Consider the following 14,141-nt stretch of genomic DNA (forward strand, 5'->3'; position numbering starts at 1 on the left):
GCTGCCACCTTGCCGCCCTCCGGCACCGCACCACCACCTTCTTCTTCTTTGTGCTTTGAATTTCTGAGGAACCACCATCTGCTTCTTTGTTGATTTATTACTTTTTTGTTTCTGCTTGTTAAATTTGTGTTTGAATTTGTTGATTTTCTGTTTCTGCTTCTCTGTGTGGAGGTGGAGGTGGGGTGGGGGTGGGGGGAAGGGAAACGTTAAGGACGATTTTAAATCAAAAAATACAAGAAGGAAGATTTCGATTCTGGCACTAAACTTTAGGGACCAAAATCGTACTTATCCCTTTAAAAATTAATGTAGCTAGTTTGCAATTATTTTTTATGAAGGTCTGGATTTTTATTTAATTTTTGTTAGAAATAAGAGATTTTGTGTGAAAAATAAAAGAGTAATATATAACATTATTTTTTAAATAATTTTTTGAATTTTCATCAAATTTTAATGATTCGAAATTAATTTTTTATTTTTTATTTTATTAGATAAATTAGTCATCTAACAAGTTTTATTAAAAATTAAAATAAATAAACACCCATTAAAATATGACATATCAAAAAGAATAACTTACATATTATTCTAGAGAAAATAGGGTAACATTTATCTTTTTAAAATTATGTAGTTGTTTTTCTTTTTTTTTTCTTTCACCTAATAGAATAAGATTTTGTTGTTGTTCTTATTGGCGTCTCTCTTTTTTTAAAAGATATGTGTAATAAATCAAAGTACCACTTGTTACTATGTTTTTATTTAGAGAAAGTTTTAGAAACCAATTTTGCACAATTAACGTTGTAGCTAACACTAACATAAAAGAAAAAAACTGAAACTCTTTAAAATATAAGTACATTCAAAATTTAAGTAAAAGAAACATTCGAAATCCAAACTCAACAAAAGCTCATTTAGTAGATTTTATATTAGACTTGTTAGACAAGCTGCTATAATATTAACTGAAATTGGTTGCTATATATAGTATTGATTCCCTAGCTTTACTCTTTTTATTTGTTATTTTACACTTTTGCATTTGGAATCTATCTGTTCCTAATAATTATCTTGCATCCAATTTGGAGTGTGGTTGAGCAAATAAAACCTTATCCTCCTTTAACCAAGTGCTCCATATTCAAATTTTACTTTTAGGCATATAAAGATTTTAAAACTAGTAACTAATTGTTTCAACTTTCAACATAGAAAATTTGAGGCATAGAAAATTTGACTGCATGTACTGAATACTGACGAGGTTGTTGAGGTGAATTCAGTGCCATAATGGGTTGTGGTTGGGCATGTTAAATGCCCACTTATGTAATGGCTAAAATCTTGCAGGAACTACCCTCTAATTCTGTGCAGTAGGAAAATAGAGTGACAATTCATTCAAGTAACATTAATGTTTTACTGAACAAGAACCACATTTATATGAGTGAGTCATTTTACCCGGATAACCAACATTTACGTAATACGTACATGACCCTTTCTTCGAGATTTTTTAAGGGCTAGAATTGTAGCAAAAGAATTTAGATCTTCTAAAATGTAAAAATTGATAAAATAATAAAGTAAATAATTAATTACTATTAATTTTATAATTTTTATAAAATGTGTGTCTCATTAGTCTTAATTTAAAAGTGATTAATTTTTCACTTACCACTTTATTAACTTTTTCACTTGAAAATATCTTGATCCGTAGGTAAAGTATCTCAAAAGAAAGAAAGTTTCCAAACATGGTCAGGCTATATCCAAGTTCTAAGTTGCTTCTTCATTATAGATAAGTATCCTTTTTTAAATGAGTTTGATGAAATTGGAGATATCTAACAGCTTGAGTATGTAACAGATTAAATAAGTATCCCTACAGTTTAAGTATGTAACAGCTTCATATTTTGGCTTTGACTTTCTGTCTCTTCTGAAGTCACATCTTTTTTTACTTATACCGAGATTTTGTAGCTTTTTTATAAGGTGGATACTACAATGAAGATGGCAAAAATATCTTCTGATGAAGATGCTTTGGTTAAAAGTGTATAAAGCAGGCTATGTCATCCTTCACTTCCCAGTCATTATTGATGCTGAAATCTTTAGTCTTTGACTCGTCATTGAGTGTTATCCCCTTTTTTCCAATTTGATATTCAAGGGTCAAAACTTAAAAACTTAGGGTGTATTTTTATTTTCTGTTTTTATTTTCAGTATTTTTTATTTTTTAAATTTTATGAAAAAAAATAAAAACAATGAAAATAATAAAATCATGCTTTTTATTTTCAGCTCATATTTTTACTTTTTTTTTTATAAAATCTAAAAACAAAAAATACTAAAAATGAAAACAGAAAATAAAACGCAAACAAAATACACCCTTAGTTTTCTTGGTAATCTTGTCTAGAATTATCTCAAACTCATGCTCACCGAGTCTTTAATGAACCAAAAGGTGCATCAATTATTGGAATTTTCATATTCTTTGCTTGCTTTATGGTTGTTGTCATAGAGTTTGCTTGCTTGCTTATCCCAGTTCCTGTTTATGACCCATCTGTCATAAAAAATAACTCCATATCAACTTTTGCATCATAAAGAGTAAATAGAAACTCAAAACATCTCTCTCTTCTCCATTAGGAGGAACTAACTTTAATTCCTATTGTGGTCTCACTTAATTAATTAATTAAAATATTTGAAATTAATGTAATTAATTTTTTTAATAATGTAATTTAAATTTATAAATTTATAAATAATTCACTATTAAAAGATATTAATATTAAATAAATTCATATATAATAATAATACACAATATATAATTCGGGGTTACACTAATTTTGTAAATTTGGAAGAAGATGAAAAAGAGTAGTAGAGAGTGTGAGAATACAAGTGTATCTAAGTGGTATATATAGAGTAACAAAATATTAATTTATTAATAATAATGGTAACATAGTAACAGCTAGTATTGGCTTGCCAAAATCCCTGTTCAGAGGCCTGGCTCCCCTAGAAATATGTGTGGGGGACCTTCACTTGGTTTGCTTCAACTGTTGGGACCTGCTGGTGTCAGAAAAAAGCAAAATTGGGTCTCCCCATTAGACTTGCTCTTATAAACCAAATTGAACCATTCCATAGTTGAAGTAGTTGTAGGGTGCAACTTGGATAGTCTCTCACATTATTCACATATATTGTAGTTGATTAGGTTTGGAGGGGGTTTTGGTTTTGTGCAAGAAAGTAAGAGACAATTTTAAGCAAGATTGAGAAACAATGAAAGTCAAAACAAAAGAAATTCAAGATCTAGAACTACTAACACAAGGGATCCTAAGGGTTGGATAGCCTATCCTTAACTTTGCAGTTCATTAAACACATGACAAGCATAAATCAACTCTCTCAAATTATAAACTCTTGATTTTTAGTCAAGTCTAGAATTAGTAATTAGCAACCTAAAATCAAAATCTTAATCTCTAGGAACTGAAAACTAATCCAACATATAAGATAATTGTATTAATATTTCTCAATCAAGAATTACCACCCTTCACCATTCATCAAGAATTTTCTATAATCATGAATAATAACACATGATAAATCTATTCTAATCACATATTCATATCAGTCAAACATAAACATTTAAATATAAAATATTGAAGGAAGTAGAAAAATACAACCATGCATTAAAATGAAATGGGTTTCAAGGCATCTTCATGAACTCCTTGGAAACCTTGAGATAGCACAATATGTTTAGCCTTACATATCCATCAAGGTACAAAACTCCATAAAATACAGATTCTAACTAAAGAGCTTTGAAATGTGGAAATCAAAACTAGAAAATTAGAATAATAGCTATGAAAAACAAGAAATCCAAGTGTTGTGAGTGGGTAATATAAGGAAACTAAAGAATGACAAAAAAAAAAGGAAACTGAAGATGAAATAAGGAAAAGACTAAACGCTAAGAGAGAAAACCTAGAGTGAAATGAGAGATTTTCTCTCTAAAACCCAAAGCTAAAACCTAAAAATGAACTATGTAAGTGTGCCTACCCTCCCCTTGTTTCCCAACTTCCAATCAAGGAGGCCAAAAGAGGGACCATAACCCGAGCTCAAGTGATTCATTAAATCTCCATGTGCAGCTTGTTTTGTACGGGAGAAGGTTTGTCACATGGACAACCTTTTGCGTATGCAAGCTGCATTCTATTTTGCACCATTTTTCTTGGTTTTGTACCTATGTGTCAACTTTCAAATGACAGTGGAACCACTTGAATTAGAACTCTGTAGTTCGAGTTATGATTCAATCAGTGCGAAAAGGTCAGGATTTGATAATATCAGAAACATTTTTAGCACCAATTTTGCCATAACATTTCTCAGAGAATCCTTGAGAGGTGGACAATATGAACAACATGAAAATTATATAGCTTGAGTTTTCCTTTCCAATGAGTAAGATTTTTTTTTAATACGACCACTGTAGTTCATTGTTATGTGTCTTGCCTTAACTGTGTGCCTTTATTTCAAACAAAACTTAGATGTACTTTCTCTAGCTTTTATAATTGCTCATAACTTCTAATTTACAACAGGTTTGACATTAATTGACCTCCGTTTAATTCAAATCACCATAGCTTGCAATTAAAAAATAGTACAAACGGTTGGTAAAGGAATGTGAGAGGAAAAATAATTGGTGATCATGTTTGACAAAGTGTTTAATTTACTATTTAAAGTAATGCTTAAAGCAACACTCTTTTACTAGAAACACTTTTTAAGTGTTGCTAAAATTGTATAATCATCACTACAGCTATCGTAGCTGTAGGCACTGTAGACTCCACCATTCTAAATGTAGCTTTAGACAAATCTCTCTGAATGTCAGGAATACTTATTGAAATATTAAATATGATTGAAGAGCTTGGTTTTCATCCATCGACATGAATCAAATTCATTTATTTTGGAATGCCTATCATCCGAAAAAAAAAAACTTTTTCGGTAAAGAGTTTCAAATGTTTTACCTTCACCAATGCAGCAATACATAATTCACTATTTATGTGAAAAAAATTATATATAAAAAAATAACTCCATATTTCACAATTATAATCAATTTAATCCTACTTTTTTGTTTTGTTTCTTTTTCGAACTGCTATTTAATTTAAGTAATATTTCACAAATAACTTCAAGATTTTTATTTCTATTTTATTTCAGTATTCATGTTAACATAAGAAGATGAAAACTATCTTCCTTCATCATTCAAAGATGGCAAACAAAAGAAATTAAAAATGATCTAAAGATAAAAGCACTGACCGACCTCAATAAAGCCTTGAACATGGTGTCAAGCCTCCCAATTGAGGCTTCCAGGTAGAGGTAATCTTACTCCATAAAGGTAATTCACAATGCAATGGTTATTTTGAATTGTTAGCCATAAGCATAGCAGCTTCATGCTCTTGGTGATGCCTTTCCCTCTGCAAACACAGTATTTAGTTTAAAAAAAAAATCTCAATTAACAAAACTATTGCAGCGAAAACTAGTATCCCACATTGAATTGCTCGAGGTTTTGACAGTTACCAAAAAGCCAGTCCAAGAGTGCTTATCAAACATAGGTTACATAACTTCGATACAACAACAAAACATTATCCCAATTATCTTAGAGCTGCTAAGGGGCAAAGGGATACAGACTAATCAATAGCACATCCTTTTGCCAAGGTACCAGCTCTTGAAACTCTGATAGATTCGGCCTGGTATCCAGATTCTGGTACGTCAAGCCATGTCACTCCCGAGTTTGACAACATAATGCACTTCTTGCCCGATTATGGAGAGCAGCTTCACGGATGCAATGGACAATGACACATGATATGTGCATATCTCAAAATGGTTACTCTAATATTATTTCTTCTACGCATCATTTGAGAGGGCATTCAGCTAGTCTATAACACATACTAAAATTTGATTGTTTCACTCTCTAGATAACTAAGTTTCATTTTTTCCCCCTGATCAAGTAGTAGATAAGCGGGTTCAGTCAACCAATAAATTTGAGATCTACTCAAAAACACATAAGGAAAATAACAAAACGCTTCGACGAAATTAGCAAACTCCGGTGAAAGAACATGGATCAGAGAACTGGTTTTCAAGATTAAGAAAAACAGAGAAAATCTTTACCCTTCTTTCCCAATAGGGTAGAAAGCAAACAAAATCATAAACTGGAGTAATGGTTGAACACAAAACTGCATTCAGTCCCGTGAACACCAAAAGTGCTGTCAGAGGTTGAGTATTGTGAGGCATAGTTCTTTCTTGTAGAGACCAATCCCTGCAATCATATGATGCTCAAAGTAAAGACCAGTTAATAGTTCAGACCAGGACATAAAATAAGTTAAAGATAACAAAAAGGTATCATAAGCATGAATCGAAAAGAAAATGACCTATTTATAGCAGCTGAGACTTCAGAGCCTGACTTAGGGGAAGTAAACAACTAGAGTACCAGTAGATGAATTCTAAATGGCTATGCTGTGCATAGTTTAGATTTTTCGAAAGAACCAAATCAAAACCAAATTAAACCATAACTCAAGACTTCTCAATGCAGCACTAGAATCACTTTCTCTCAAGGGAAAAAAAGATTCCTAAAGCTAGACTGGTAGAGTATGTCAATAATTTTCAAAATTATGCAAAACATACCAAACTAATTGATGACAAGCAAACACAACAGAATAGGAGTTTAAACAAAATAACATCATATTAATATAAATATTGAAATACTTAAAGTTTAAACAAAATAACATCATATCCAATCAAAATAACTCCTTCTCCATCCAAGGCTAAATTTCATTCATGGTTGTCCAAATATATCTATGGACTTCATTAACAGCACCATGTAAACTACTCCTTCAAGAGCCCCTAAGCCAATAGGGATCACAAGTAGAGTGCAAGATCATCATTCTGTTACAAACATGGTCACACATCCAAATCATAATTCCCTTTGAAAAGTGTCCTAGTATGTTGCCAACCCACAGTGTCACACTAGTCTTTACATGTGCTTTTGTTGAAACCCAAAAAAGAGGACGATATTAATACCAAATAACGATAGCGACAATAATTTTGCAAAACTAATGACCCAAAGTCCTTTTCTTTATAGACTGTAACTTGCTTTTTGGCATAATAAACATTGGATTCAAACTATATAAGAACACAGCACAAGACAAGTGCAACTGAAGAGGTTAAATCTTAAATAGAGAGATAGCTTAGGGATGAAAAGGTATTAGATCCATCAATCCCCCAGAACAAATCAAATATAAAAAAATCACTGTGTGTGGGGTTTTCACTCTAAACAATTGCATTTCAGTTTAAAGGGATTTGACTCCTAGGTTTTGGATTTGATTCCTAGGTTTTGGATTTGCTTTGCATCACAGAATTAGGTACCATCCCATCCTTCTATAATATATAAACACACCCTATATTACCCCTCTCATTGTTCTCAATCACTTTGTTATAATCATTTTAATTACAAGCTAGGGAATTTCTCCAAGGTATTTGCACAAAAGTAGTTGAAGGAAACTTACAAAAATAAACAGCTGAAATTGTTTATGAACATCAGTACTCACTTACCTTCAGACTAGAGACAGCTATAAGCATACATAGAATTTTTATTTTGTTTGGTGGTGTTGCACAAAACATGACACTACACAATGCCAATTTTACCCCCACATTACTACCACCATCTCAACCCAAACCTCCACCACCAACGTCTATCACAATTGACAATTGAGAACTGTTATATGAGCAACAAAGGACAACAATTATAACAAATAGACAATAACAGCAATAGTATGATGACTTAGACATAGACAATCAGAACTACACGAGTGGAAGAGACGCCCAATTACCTTCAGAAAGTGACACAACGGCGACGGCAGCACCAATTTCAAGCTCACGAACGGTGTTGAGGAGAATGGATCCTCTCAACACCAGTTAATAAGGTTTTACTTACTTTAATCTATATATCCAAATCTTTTTATAAATCAAATCTAATCAATCGAATCAAACTAAATAATAAAATTTGAAATAATACTATTTATAGTTAATTTTATTTATGTTAAATTAGTTTAGCTAAATTTAGTTAATAAAAAAATTTAAATGTATAATATTATTTTTTTATTATATTACGTTAAATAAAAATTTAACTATTCAAATAAATAATTTAATATTTAAAAATCAAGTATTAGAATAATTTTTTAAAAAATATTTTTTATATCATAAATTTATAATTATATAATTATAAAAATGATTTATTTTTTAAGTTAATTAGCTTTTAATACTATTAAAATTTTTTATTTTTAAATTATTTTGCTCGTTCTTTTACCGTACATAAAAATTTAAAAACTATTTTAACATTTTGCTTGTATTTATATAAGTGATGCACATAAATAAATCCAACTTACTAAATTTGATTCATCATATTGTCCCAGTATATAGAATCAGGTAGCTTCTATTAGCGTTGTTGTTAATATATTTACTTGTCACTACGCTCCTTTCTTGGTAAATTAAAGCGAGTTCATTCTATTTATACGTAATTTTAATGTAAAGCCGGACATCCATGTAGCACTTTTAGTTTTAAGACAATCACGTAATATTAAAAAGCAATTGATTTAGAATGTGTTTGTTTTTTGTCTTTGGAAAGAAAAAAAATAGCTTCTTAAAAGTGATTTCATATCTAAACAATTACTTTTTTTTATCAATCTTATTTATTATATATGTTATTATTTTTTTAAGAATTTTTTTATTATTTATTATTTTTTATTAACTGTTTTGTTTGATATAGTATATTTTTATAATATGATTTATTAATTTTATTAGGTAAAATAAATTAAACAAAAAAATTAATCATAAATAATAATATAATAAAAAATTCTAACCTATTAAAAAAATTATTAAGAGTATATTAAAAAAATAATATATAAAAACATACAAAATAATAGTATAAAAAAATAAACATATGCATAAAAAATAATATTATAATTTAATATTGGCGATTCCAGGTACATACTTATTGGTGTCAATTATCCCAACCTCAGTCTATTTCCCAAATCCCCATACCTCAACGGCCAACGCCACAACTTGCGACAACTCAGAGCCCTTTGGACAGCTCATGTCTCTTACATTCTCAAATTGCTCCTCCTACTACATTGCACTCTCCTTCACCGCACTCCAATCACTCTTAACCTCCTCAATTGCCCCGTAACCTCCATTTGCTTCCCACCTGAACTCACTTTCTCTCTCTGCACCTTCACATGCATCAATAGCCTCTCCAAACTCTGGTATTTGATTCTTTCAGCTTCAGAATCAATGTCCAAGTTAGAGCTTCTGGACTTTACGTTATTCTTGCCCACATCGGCAAGTTCAAAACTTTGACCATTTCAAACGCTAATCTCATTGCTTCTCTTTCTGACATCTTTATACCGACCTTACCCATATAGATTTTTCTAGAAACCAGCTCAAATGGACTATTCCCTCTTATAATACTTGCCTTCTCCGAAAATATTGACTCTAGCTTCAAACTCTTTCTTTGGTTCACTTGAATCTGAGCTCAAACTAACCAATTCAATGGTACTATTCCAAAGTTTATTTTCCAGATGAGGAGCTTAAGGCACTTGAATCTTGCTAACAACAACCTTTGTGGTGTTTTGCCTTTCAATCAAAATTTCATTAAAAATTTAGATGTGTTCAAAACGTTGGTGGGAATAGCAACCTTTGCTATAACCATTCGGTTCTGTCTTCAAACTTGAAAGTGGTTATTAAAACCAATTTTGAGTTTGGGAGACTAAACAGAATAGCAATCACACATCTCCGTTACTTTTGACATATCCGGATGGACAGAAAGATTCATATGTTGAACTTTTAAGAACGATAGAAATTTAAAAGTATTTTTTAATTTTTAAAATTTTAAATGTTGATGTCTATACGACAAAAAAAAAAGACATTTATTTTTTTATAAATTATATGTTACATTTATTTTTCGATTCCTAATTTTGCATATTATGAATTTATGATTTTGTATTCGCGTAATATCTTTGGGTTTGCAAATTATTATTTTGTATGTTCTTTCTCTGTTCACGTAATTACAAGTTTCTACAAGTTTATAAGAGATCGTGTTTGTTTGTTTGGTTAGTTGAAATTGTTTTATTTACAAATTGTATGAATTTGAGAATTAAGTTGTGCGATTTTTTTGTAAATTGTAGTAAAATAGCATAATTTATGAACAAAGAATAAAATTTACTATCCAGTAATAAATTATAATAGAAGACATATATTTAATTTAAAAAATCTGAAAATATAATTTTTTATTTTATCTAGGTGAAGAAAAATCTTTTATGAAGTGTTTCACAGATTGTTATTCATTAAACCAAAATAAAAACTAAAAAGAGAACCCACCAAACTTTGTTATATATATCTCTTATCCATTATTGTTAAGTTGATAAACACAAATACAAAGTACAAAGCGTGGTTCAATAATTTGGATCTTTCCACGTTATTGCAGCCACCGAAATTGTTGAATAGTGAAATCCAGTTCCAAATACCCACATTTTTCTTTCAAGCAATTGTTTTAGCATCAAATACAAGAAGAATATGATCATCATCAATTATGCGCAAGATTCCACCAAATACCAATCTTCATATTTTTCTTCAACATGATCCACCTTAAAGTCAAACACAATTTCCGAAACGCAAATACCATCATCCTTGTTCACCCGATCACCATCAACTTCTGAAATGCACGGATCATTCACATCATAGTGAATCTCATCTTCCACGTAGTCATCCCCGTAACTAGAAAGATGGTCCAACATCCGGGTTGCGGACAACCCGCGAAAATTCAAGTCGGGTTCATTCGTGACTCGCCAATTTTTGTCCTTCTGGGTGCCCTTAGTCTTGTCTTTGGACTTGCAAGCAGGGTGGAGGTGGCAGCCGGTGCAACGTGGAGTCCCGCACTTGCCGGTAAACTTTGAGTGGTTGGTGGGCTTAGAGGACACCTTGGTGAAAAGCCCAGCAGTGGGCGGCGAATCCAACTGGGTAACGGGCCGGGTCTTGGGTCTTGGGTTTAGTGGTGATGGTAGGATAATATAAGTCCTTACCATACCGTGTTGACGACCCTCTCTCTTCATGGTTCAATGGGAGTTGTGGGCTAAGAAAAACAAGGAAAAGAAGAGATGAGGAAAAGCAAGAGTTTGTGCTTATATTTATATAGTACACAAGTGTTAGTTGAATTGGTGCTTGAGATAAGGAGGAAATTAATTCTTGGCAAGCACGGTGCCTCCTAGTTAGAGCGTGTAGACCAAGTATAGAAAGTTTATAAAAATAGAGGATTTGACAACTCATTAAGAGAATGGAGAAGCACTTTTAATCACTTTGGATGTTGAACCGTTTTAGGTTTAACTGTATACTGTCTAATTGTTTTGAAATTTTTAAATATATGAATAGATGTCACTTTTAATTTTAATATTGGTGTAAAGTTGGTGTATTTCAGTTTTATTAGAGAGACTTATTGTACTAAGATGTGGTGTACAACTTGCAACTAATTGAATATTTTAGGACTCAACAAATCGGACGGTCCATGTGAGGTACAAAAATCAAATGGTGCGATTTCAATACCATGCACACTTGGCGCACTTGTGGCTTGTGGTTGTGCCTTCTCTCTCTCCCTTCTCACACTCAACCCATCACTCTTACAAATCCCTCATCTCAACTCTTTCTTCCGAAGAAAAGAACGAAGAGCAAGTGTAAGGCTCTATCACTATCATCTAACTGCCTCGAAGATCTAAAATTAAAGATGTTAATCATTCTATTTTTTTACATTAATCATTTCATTTAATTTAATTATGTATAAGTAATTAAGTTTTAATTTTATTTTATTTTTCAGTAAAAGGGACTATTAGTTAGTTAGATATTTGTTTGTATTGATATAATAATTTATTGTATGTGGATAATATATATTAGTGAGTTAGTTAATTTTATTAAACAGAGATAATATAATTAGTGTGTTAAAATTAATTTGATTAAACAAAGATAGTTAGTTACGGTAAAATAAAATTAGACAACATACATATTTGAATTTTTTATTTAAATAAATGTGATATTTACAGAAATAAATAATTATAAAAATTATTACGAAAATATGTTTTTTAGTGTAAAGGAGATAAAATTTGTACGTGTGACACGTGTATATCTCATTTACAGTATGTGCAAACTTATCTCGTTTACACTGTAAGCGAGTTAAGACTGAATTACGCCTATATATAGATGTCGTTTACAGTGTGCCTCATTTCGATCTTTTTTTTTACTCTCTCTTCTCTTCTATCCCATTTTAAAACTATTATTGGGTAAGATACATATGGCACGCGTAGAGATACACGTGATCGGGACATAAACAGGCTGAACACAACATGACACTACGTCAGAATAGCTTATTTTGCGGTTAGTTTTATTATCTTGACATTTATGTAATCCTATATATGTATAGCCATAGTTAAGGTAGTTGTCAAAAACTAGAATATAATTTGTATCATTAGGAATATGTGACTGATAGTAATTAATAATTCTAGAAATGTGGTTATTAATTTTTGGTAATTAAGTTGTTAACTATATAATTATTAATTTAGAGTTTAAATGTTGGGGTAGATGTTTTCCTACCACTGAAGTTAGTTTATTGGTCACACATTTCTTAATTTTTTTAATTTAGTTATTAACTATCCAAGTTTGATAATTAGATTATTAAGTTAAAATTTGATAATTGGATTATTAATTATTTTACTGAATGTTTTAATTTCACGTATGCTATTAGAAAAATGTGTATTAGTTAAGTAAGTATATATTAACAGAGAATGTCGTGTTGACATAATCTCAGTTAGTACATACGTGTAAAATTTTGTTAAGTAACTGTATACAATAGTTAAGCCAATTCGATATGTTGATGGACTTATACAAATTTTTTATTTTTAATAATTGTTAAATATTTTTTTTTGTCAGAGGCCTCGCTTACTTCTGTCCCGGTGAGTGAGTCACACGCTTCCACCACCCGATGCCATCGTCCCATATCTGAGGGAGGCTGGATTCGGCAACATGCTGCCTCTCAGGGATTTCATATTCGACAATTCCCTGATCACGGCATTCGTGGAGCGATGACGTCTGGAGACCCATATGTTCCATCTTCCATGGGGTGAGGGCGTGAGGCCACTATCACCTTGCAGGAAGTGGCGTACCATCTTGTGCTACGCACACATGGGGAGCCAGTTGGGGGTGCTTCCGTGATTTCTACAGGTGGAACGACATGGAGACATAGGAGTTGGTGGAGCGACTGCTTGGTGCCAAGCCTCTGGTGGTTCTACAGCAGGGGGCGCAGAGGAAGGAGTCGTTCTCGTTGAAGCTTAGATGGCTGCGGGACCATGTCCGCGATATGCCACAGACGGACGACCTAGAGAAACTCGACCTAGAGAAACTCCGACAGTATGCGAGGTGTTACATCTTGCTACTGATCGGGGGTACATGATGATGGACAAGTTGAACAACTTGGTCCATCTGCGGTGGCAACCACTGCTTCAGGACTTCGAGCGGTGCCGTGGGCTGTCTTGAAGCTCGACGGTACTTGCATGGATATATCATTTGCTGTGCTCTGTAGCATACCGAGACACCACAGACATCGCCAGCTGCACTCCGCTGTTGATGTCTTGGATATACCAAAGATTTTTCCAATAGTATCCACCTGATTGAGGGATTTTCATGTATCCTATGGCTGCAAGGTAACAATTATTTATGTCTTGCTTATGTATTGAATTTGTAACTCATTATGACATTTCGTAAATTGAAACCGTGTTATTCTTGTAACCGACTTCAGGTTAATAGGGTTGATGCAACAGAGCAGAGACCAGCATGAGGCGAGGGTTATCCGATGGCGTCTAGCGATAGACCAATTACGTTGGGACAAGGTTAGCATTACGATTGAAAACCTAATTTTTAATTCAGTCCTTTGTATAGGATTTTTTGTTTAAACAAGTTAAATAAATGTTTGTATTTACTGAAATTTGTGGTTTGAAACATTATTTACTTTTTGGGATATGAAATATTTATTTATTCCAATATTGTTGTTTCAATTTTTCGGACGTCGTACGATGACCCTGCTCTGTAGGCTCTCTGCCCGCCATGGTTTGTCGAGGAGCTAGAGTGGGGGGCATGGATGTTCTTTGTCCCTC

At 32.2% G+C, this 14,141-nt stretch overlaps 2 protein-coding genes across 5 annotated transcripts; both read right to left on the minus strand.

The window, feature by feature from the left end:
• Positions 1-2,897: 2,897 nt before the first annotated feature.
• LOC107494884 (uncharacterized) lies at positions 2,898-7,901 on the minus strand. 4 transcript variants are annotated; one of them, XR_008010346.1, is made up of 5 exons: positions 7,785-7,860; positions 7,507-7,669; positions 6,067-6,214; positions 5,219-5,372; positions 2,898-2,994 (listed from the first exon to the last, which is right to left on the minus strand). XR_008010346.1 is itself a non-coding variant. In XM_052262655.1 (4 exons), exons 3-4 carry the CDS (start codon positions 6,187-6,189, stop codon positions 5,313-5,315), a joined length of 183 nt encoding a protein of 60 aa, XP_052118615.1. In that variant the 5' UTR covers positions 6,190-6,214; positions 7,507-7,669; positions 7,785-7,860; the 3' UTR covers positions 2,925-5,312. The 4 variants fall into 4 exon arrangements, 3 of the variants coding, with proteins under 3 accessions (XP_052118615.1, XP_052118614.1, XP_020980822.1); XM_052262655.1 differs by having other exon boundaries at positions 2,925-5,372; XM_052262654.1 differs by lacking the exons at positions 2,898-2,994; positions 5,219-5,372 and having other exon boundaries at positions 5,379-6,214.
• A 2,433-nt stretch (positions 7,902-10,334) lies between these two features.
• LOC107494889 (uncharacterized) lies at positions 10,335-11,152 on the minus strand. The gene has a single exon (XM_016115928.3). The coding sequence runs from the start codon at positions 11,058-11,060 to the stop codon at positions 10,539-10,541; it is 522 nt and encodes a 173-aa protein (XP_015971414.1). The 5' UTR covers positions 11,061-11,152; the 3' UTR covers positions 10,335-10,538.
• Between the last annotated feature and the right edge of the window lie 2,989 nt (positions 11,153-14,141).

This window comes from Arachis duranensis, chromosome 6 (genome assembly GCF_000817695.3).
Source record: "Arachis duranensis cultivar V14167 chromosome 6, aradu.V14167.gnm2.J7QH, whole genome shotgun sequence".
Classification (NCBI taxonomy): domain Eukaryota; kingdom Viridiplantae; phylum Streptophyta; class Magnoliopsida; order Fabales; family Fabaceae; genus Arachis; species Arachis duranensis.